We start from the raw sequence: 8303 nt of genomic DNA on the forward strand, positions 1-8303 counted from the left end.
GGAGGTCCTCTGCAGCCCAGGCACAGATGGGAGATGAGTACGGGGCCCTGGGCCCTGGAAGGGACCTGGAGACCCTGGAGCCGAAAGGGCCAGCAAAGGAGAGGCATAGATTCTTCACCCCAATTTAAGTTTCTGTAAGTAGGGACAGCAAGGGTACTTACCTCATAGGCCATTGCGCGAATTCATGAGCCAGTGCGCATGAGGTGCCTGCTGTCACTCATGTAAAAAATGAACGCCACCCCAGCCCCCAACACCGAGCGCCCGAGGGGACAGGAAGAAGATGTGCCAGTGGTCATAGGACCTGCCACTTGTCTGGCGCATTCCGGGCACTGTGCAGGCGCCATCTCTTCATCTCTGATTGTCTCACCACCTGCTTTGGATGGTGTCTTTCTCCCCATTTTACAGTTGGGGAAACTGTGGCTCAGAAGGAGAAGGGATTTTCCGCATCGCATGGCTACTAAGTGGCACAGCTGGGACTCGCTCCTGTGTCTCCTGGGCCCTGAAGCCTTTGGTTTGTCCATGTTACCACCCACCCTCTGCAGAAGCAGGAGGCCAGATGGGGCCCAGATGTCCAGAGCTTCGCAACGGCAACTGCCACCAGCCTGGACAGACATCTGCTTTGGCCTCCTGTGGGCCTCCCTGCCTCCTCTCTTGCTTCTCGTCACCTTGGTACAACTAGGGCATTTTTCCCAGAATATATACCTGGCTGTATTGCACCCCTGCTGAAAAGCCTCCAGTGGCTTCCCATTCCCTGTGAGATGAATTCCAGCATTCTCATTCCAGCACTCAAGGCTGACAGTAAGTTGTAGCTCCCCCACCAGACTCACCTACCTTCTGACCCCACAGTCTGCCCCCTCCCTCGTGGCAGTCTCCTGAATTTACAGACCCCTGTCTCACGTCTGAGCTTCTCAGTGGGAGCTGCCCCCTCGCCTGAAACAGCCAACTCCACTTCCTTGAATCCAGTTAATTCTGCATTTCCTGGGGACCCTGCTTATTTGCCTCTTCCTCCAGGAAGCCTTCTGTGCCCTCTCCACTGTGCTATGCTCCCTGAGAACCCGGGCCTCCCCTACCCGGGGTCCTAGCACCCAGCGGTGTGACTGCATGTTTATAGCCTTTCCTCCACCTCCACCTGGCTTTGTGCTCCCTGTGGGCAGGGCCTTGGTGGACCCCATCTCTGTCACCTCTGGAGGGGCAACTGGCACTGGGATGATACTGAAGAGTCATTTGTAATTGTCCTGTGCATTTCTATGGCAGACGGTGGTGGCCAGGACTCCTCAGGGCAGTCATCTTCTCTTTTTATTTTTTCAGCCTCCTGAGTAGCTGGGATTATGGGTGAGTGTCACCACGCCTGGCTAATTTTTTGTATTTTTAGTAGAGACGGGATTTCACTATGTTGGCCAGGCTGGTCTCGAACTCCTGGCCTCAAGGTGATCTGCCTGCCTTGGCCTCCCAAAGTATAGGCATGAGCCACTGTGCCCAGCCTGGGCAGTTTTTTGTAACAAACTGAAACTTTTGAAATGGTAGCTTTTAGTAAGTTTTATTTGAAAAGTATGTATTTTGGGAAATACCATCAAAGGCTTCTTCAGAATTCCTAAGAAGTCCTGATTGGAACACCTGAGTGCAGTGCCTGCAATCCCAGGGGTGGGGTTCAGAGGGTGTTTGATGGGGAGGAGAAGGAAGTACTAGGCTCCCAGGCGGCTGGCTCAGGCGTGGGCTGCCCTCCCCCGGCATGGCCTGCAGGCCTTGCTAGTGAGTGGATTGGGGGGCCACCTCCGCCATGATGGGAAGGGCGGGCCTTGGAGGTTCTCTCGGGCACCCAAGACATAGGCACCTCCCTTGTCCTCCTGATGCCAGCCCAGGGGAGCGTTCTCCCTTCCCATCCAGTTCCCAAGAGGGGTCACACTGGGGTCATACATCATCCCTCTCCCCCTGGGAACCGAGCAAGAGAAGAACCCGTTTCCCCACAACTTCCTCCCCTGCCCTCCCCACCTGGCCAAGATGAATTCCCTGGACTCTGGAGCTCTGGGGAGGGGGCAGGAAATCCATGCAGCCCTCAGAAGGCACTCCCACAGCCTAGGGGGTGGGCAGCCTGTGATGGGGGCAGAGCCGGAGCGGGGCAGACCGCTTGTGGCCGGATCTGAAATTCCCAGACCCTCTGTCACTTCTGAGCTCAGTGGGAGCTGCTTCCTCACCCGGAGCAGCCAATTCCACCGCCTTGAATCCAATTAATTCCGGATGTCCTGGGGACTCCTGCTCATTTCCCTGAGGAATGTGAGGGGACCAGCCTGTCCCCAGCTTTGGCTGCTGCTCCTTCATCCAGCACCCCCACCCTCACTTCCCTCCCACCTGACCCCACCCGCCTCTCATCTTCTCTGCCCATCCCCCTCTGGGCCTTCTGTCCCCTCCTGGGGTCTCCTCTCTCACCACCCCCGGCCCCCATCTTTTGTCCAGCCCTCTATAAGACTCCTAGGGCCGGGAGCCCACAGGCCTTGATGGAGGTGTGGGGAGTGCTGAAGCCCTGCTCTGCTTTGGGGTCTGTGGGGGTGCCCAGCCCACAGCCTGTCCCACACGCTGGGCCTTCTCCTCCTCTTGCTGCTGTTTGGCATACTTCTCTCTTTCCCGGGGTGTTCAAAACCAAAACAGAAGAGCCAGCGTCATGCAGCAGGGTTGAGGGTAAGGGCGACTCGAGAACCTTTTGGGGTTCCTGAATCCGAGGGGTATAACTGCATTACCCAGAGAGGCAGGGGTCCCTGCACACCCACCCCACCCCTCAAGTTCCCTCTTAAGCTTCCCCATTCTGGCCTCCAGAGTCCATTGCAAAACAGCCAGGAGCCAGCCCACCCTGAGTCAGACACCATCGCTGGGCAGAGGCCAGGCTTCCCCACTCCCCAGCTCCTCGGGCCACTGAACTCCCCTGAGCCTCCGTGTCCCCTCTATCACAAGGTCACACCAGAAGCCCCCACATCAGACTGGCGAGGACCGGCCATCTGTCCAAGCTCCCACCGTATGCTCGCAGCACAGCCACGCAGGCTGCAGGCAGGAGATCGGCTCCGGGCAGTAAGCCCTGAAATTCACGGCCTGAGCCAGACTGTCTCAATCATGGCCTGCCGGAAGCTATTGAGGGGGCTGGGGTTTCTGCAGGATGTGACCGGCTGGCTGAGTTTGCCCAGACCGAGGGGGCTCTCAGGACGCGGGACTTGCAGTACTAAAACCAGGAGTGTTCCCGGGCAAGCTGGACAAGTTGGTTACCCGGGTTTGGGCTGCAGGCACGTGGATGGGAGCAGAATGGGCCGCCAGGGGGAGTGGGCGGTTTTTTCGGGATTTCTCCTAACTACTTGGCAACCTTGGGCAGGTCCTTTAACATCTCCTGGCTTCAGGTTCTTATCTATAAATGGGAATCTTGATGGGGTCTGCCTTGCAGGAGGGCTGAGGACCCAGCAGCTGGGGTGTGGAAAGCGCTCGATTCTGCTGTGTCTGCTTGTGCTCTGGTTACCCACGGCATTGCCTGTTTTTGTCCACTGTTTACTTTCTCTCCCACCCTATACTCTTCTTCCCTACCCATCCCCAAAGAAGTGCTGAGAAAATCCTAAGTACAAGTGGACTGGTTCTTAACTCTTCAAGGCCCAGCTCCTAGTTGTTCTATTTCCTCTGAACCCCCAGGATGCCTGTAAGGTGTGTCAGAGAGGCTGTGCCATCAGCCTGATGCCACCCAGCAGCCATGCCAGCACTGGGCCTCGGCCTCTTCTCTGCCTCTTTGCTCCCATCCTGGCTGGTGCTCTGGTCTCCCTCGCTGACCCATCTTTTTGCCTTGCAGAGAAAATCTACATCATGAAGGCCGACACTGTGATCGTGGGAACTGTGAAGGCTGAGCTGCCAGAGGGCCAGGGCCTGGCGGGGCCGGCAGAGCCCGAGTTGGAGGAGGAGCTGGAGGCGGACCATGCCCCCCACTACCCCGAGCAGGAGACAGAACCGCCTCTGGGCAGCTGCAGTGATGTCATGCTATCCGTGGAGGAGGAAGGGAAAGAAGACCCCTTGCCCACAGCTGCCTCTGGAAAGTGAGGCCTGGGCTGGGCTGGGGCTAGGAGGGCAGCAGGGTGGCCTCTGGGAGGCCAGGGTGGCACTGTTGGCACCAAGCTTGGGGGCAGAGGCCCATCTGGCCTGAACTGAGGTTCCAGCATCTAGTGATGGACCGGTCTGCCATTGCAGGGGGCTGGTGGTCTCTGCTTGTATCCCCCACTTAGCTGTCCCCTGACCCAGAGCCTAGGGGATCCGGGGCTTGTACAGAAGAGACAGTCCAAGGGGACTGGTTCCCAGCAGTGATGTTGGTTGAGGCAGCAGACAGATGGCAGGATGGGCACTGCCGAGAACAGCATTGGCCCCAGAGCCCTGGGCATCAGACCCTCACCACCAGGCCCAGAGCCCACCGAGGGAGAGGCTGTGAGGCCGGCTCCCAGCGGCCCTGTAACCCTACCCTCCTCTCTCCCTGGACCTCAGAGGTGACACCCATTGGGCCCTTCCGGCATGCCCCCAGTTACTGTAAATGTGGCCACCAGTGGGCATGGAGCCAGTGCCCGTGGTTGTTTCTCCTGGGTCAAAAGGGAAGTCAAGGGATGGGGCGTCGTCAGCTGGCACCGTCTCTGCTGCAGCAGCCACACTGTAATCTGCGCTGGCGTGGGGGCCCCTGCCTGGGCTGCAGGACCCTCCTGGTGCTGCCCACCTTCCCTGTCCTGCAGCCCCTTGGTGGCCTAGGACCCAGGATCAAGTCACTCAACTCTGAATGTCCCCACCAATCCCCACCACAGCAGGCGCCTCGGGTCCCAGATGTCTGCAGCCCCCAGCAGCTGCAGACCTCCCCTCACCAACCCAGAGAACCTGCTTTACTTTGCCCGGGGACTTCCTCCCCACGTGAACATGGGGAACGTCCGGCCCTGCCTGGGGTCCTTGACCACTCTCTGTGGGCCCCACCCGCTCTGTCCTGGGAAATGAAGAAGCATCTTCCTTAGATCTGCCCTGCTTGCAAATCCACTAGCACCGACCCCGCCAGCTGGTTCCGGCTCTGCACCCGTTGGGGTGCGGACGTCGAGAGGCACCACGGCCTCACCCAGTCATCTGCTTTACTCTGGACTATAGGAAACAAGACTGTTTCGAGGTTCCATCAGGATTTGGGGTGTTTCACATTTCACACTAAGGAGTAAAGCGGCCATGACTTCCAGTCGGCTGGCCAGCCTGCTGGCTCCCCAGGGCCTTCAGACATGTATGCAAATAAGTGATGGATAAGGATGAGTCTTGAAGTTGCGGGCAGCCTGGAGACTCGTGGACTTACCGCCTGGCGGCAGGCCCGGGAAAGCTGCTGTTTACTCATCGGCCAGCCACGTGCTCTCTGGAGGAAGTGGTAGTTTCTGAAACTGCTCAGATGTTTTGGGGAAAGTTGGAGAAGCCATGGCATTGCAAGAGATGGTTACACCAGAACCTGGACATTGGCCAGAAGCTTAAGTGGGCAGACACTGTTTGTCCAGTGTTTGTGCAAGGATGGAGTGGGTGTCTCTGCCTCACCCGCAGCCGTGGCTGTAAGGCACACTGTAAGGCACATGCCTGCGAGGCAGGGCAGTCTGGCGCCCGTGATGGGAGGGATTGACATGTTTTAACAAAATAATGCACTTCCTCACCCAGTGGCTCTTCACACAACTTTTGAATCTCTAAAAATCTATAAAATCCTTAAAAACAAAGAACTGTAAGGCTGAGGACATGATCATTGAAATTGACAGTATATTATTAATAGAACCTCTGGGAGTCTCCCCGCAGAGCAGGGGTTCCCGCTGCACCCCCAGACACTATGGTGGCCAGTCTCTGGTGGATTGGATATTTCTGGGGCTGGGAGCCCACTTCCTGCTGGGGCAGCCCTTCTCATTGCTGGAAGATTTTCCTTATCACTCGAGGCGAATTCTTTCTCTGTGTAATTGCCACTCCCTGGTCCAAAGCCTGCCCTTTGAGGACACTCAGAATAAAGCCACTGTTGGCCGGGCTCACGCCTGTAATCCCGGCACTCTGGGAGGCTGAGGTGAGTGGATCACCTGAGGTCAGGAGTTCAAGACTAGCCTGGCCAACTTGGTAAAACCCCATCTGTACTAAAAATATAAAAATTAGCCAGGTATGGTGGCAGGCACCTGTAATCCCAGCTACTCAGGAGGCTGAGGCAGGAGAATCGCTTGAACCTGGGAAGTGGAGGTTGGAGCAGTGAGCTGAGATCGTGCCACTGCACTCCAGCCGGGATGACAAGAGTGAGACTCCGTCTCAAAAAAGTAAATAAATAAAAATAAGACCACTATTGTCACAAGGCTCCCTTTAGGTATTTGTAGAAAGGTTTCTGGGCCTTCCCACAGCCTTCTTCCCTCTGGACTGGGCCGAGCAGCCCCATAACTTTGAAGAAGGGAGTCTCCAAGGAACAGTGTGAGAGCCCAAGCCTTGGGAGGCAGAGGGAGGACTACAGGTATCTGGGAGCCTTGGGAGGAAGGGGAGGATCACAGGTATCTGGGAGCCTTGGGAGGAAGAGGAGGATTACAGGTATCTGGGAGCCTTGGGAGGAAGGGGAGGATTATAGGTATCTGGGAGCCTTGGGAGGAAGGGGAGGATTATAGGTATCTGGGAGCCTTGGGAGGAAGGGGAGGACCACAGGTATCTGGGAGCCTTGGGAGGAAGGGGAGGACCACAGGTATCTGGGAGCCTTGGGAGGCAAGGAGAGGACCACAGTATCTGGGAGTGTTTGACTTCTGTGTCTGAGCTGGAAGGAGCCCAGCCTGCCTCCCTGGGCACAGCTCAGTGGCACTTTAGGGCCAGCCTCCACCCCAGGCAGCCAGCCTGAGGCCCCCTCTGACTGTGTCTCCTGTGTGAGGTGGAGGAAACCTACAGCCACGGACAGACCCTGCCCACCCCATCCCCAAGACTCCAGCCCACATCCAGACATCAGCCCAGCCATTGAACCAGCCAAAGCCTGCCACGCAGGAGCCAGGGTGGATTTTCCCACCCTGCCCAGCGATGAGCGGACCCCTTCTATTCTCTGGCTGTGCTCATGTCCAGGTTGGCAGATGAACAGAGCTCCCTGCTACTCAAGGTAACAATTCTCCAGGCTGTGACGACACCCCCACACACCTCTTCCTAAACATTTGTGATCAGAGAGGGACAGCAAGTGGTAAGTATCAGATGGAAGCTGTTGCCCTCAAAGAAAAGCCATTGTTTCCCAAGGCACTTTTGTAGGTGGTAAACCATTCTACAGTTCTTAGAATCTCCACGGCTTGGGTCAGTCCCTAAAACAGAATGAGGGGACCTCCCTAGAGTGTCTCTCACTCCATCACGACCTCACCTTCCAACAGTGAGGTGTTAAAGACCCAAGACTGGGTCTGGGTCATCTTTGTCCCATGGTCACCAGGCACCGATTGGTTGGGCTAAGTAGAAATGAAAACCTGTGTGGGGATGAGAGGCGGCTGTCCAGCCACAGTTCCCCGGTGCCTTCTCTCTCCCACCCACTTCCTCGATCCTCTGCAGTTGGGGGCAAGTGTGGGGTGTGAGGGGCTTGGGCCAGAATGTGTGGAGACATCAGATTCACAGCCAGGGCTCAAGAGAAAAGCTTAGTCAAGGCGAGACTGTTCGGCTTCAAGGGGGGCTCCTTGGGCCGAAAGAGAAACTGCTGGGGACACCTCAGGCCCCTGCACCCTCCACCAGGCCCCTCTGCCAGGCCTGTCCTCCTGAGCCAGCACCCCATGCTGGTCAAACACCCTGGAGCCCTTGCCTTTCTCTGCGCCAGGGGAGCAGGTGTTCAGTGCTGGGGCCATGGGTATGAGCCAGGCACAGTGCAGAGAGGCTTAGCTGCCATTCTCTGCAGCCCAGACACAGACAGCAGCGTGCGGATGGTGATGGCACTGCGGGGTCACACACAGGCTCGAATCCCAGCTCTGCCATTGATCAGTTGCACGAGCTTGGCTGTGTTCCATGATCTCTCTAAGACTCGGTTTTCTTGTCTGTGAAATGGGGGTGTCAGTCTCTACCTGATGGGGTCACGGGGCTTCCCTGACTTGCCGCTTGGTGTGTGGCTTGTGCTGAGTGGCAGGTTCTGTCCTTATTCCAGCCTGGTGGCCGCTTGCCAAGAGCGAGCCCTTCCTATGTCTGCAGAATTCAGCCCATCGAGGTTAATCAGAGCTTTCAGGCCATTCTGGGAACCTAGCCGTCCTTGGGGCCAACTTGCCGTGGGAAGTCCCGCAGTGGGCAGGCCTACTTCTTGCTCTGTGGGCTACCCCAAGAACCTTTCAAAT

At 57.1% G+C, this 8303-nt stretch overlaps 1 protein-coding gene across 2 annotated transcripts in view; it reads left to right on the plus strand.

The window, feature by feature from the left end:
• Positions 1-5735, plus strand: part of TNFRSF8 (TNF receptor superfamily member 8) — a 79706-nt gene extending 73971 nt beyond the window's left edge. Inside the window, exon 15 of one of the 2 annotated variants that reach the window (XM_025403602.1) lies at positions 3815-5735. In XM_025403602.1, the coding sequence (XP_025259387.1) occupies positions 3815-4059 (245 nt within the window). In that variant the 3' untranslated portion in view covers positions 4060-5735. The remainder of the gene's footprint in view (positions 1-3814) is intronic. The other variant, XM_025403612.1, reaches the window with a different exon arrangement.
• Positions 5736-8303: the final 2568 nt, after the last annotated feature.

The sequence above is a fragment of the Theropithecus gelada genome, chromosome 1 (genome assembly GCF_003255815.1).
Source record: "Theropithecus gelada isolate Dixy chromosome 1, Tgel_1.0, whole genome shotgun sequence".
NCBI classification, from domain to species: Eukaryota; Metazoa; Chordata; class Mammalia; order Primates; family Cercopithecidae; genus Theropithecus; species Theropithecus gelada.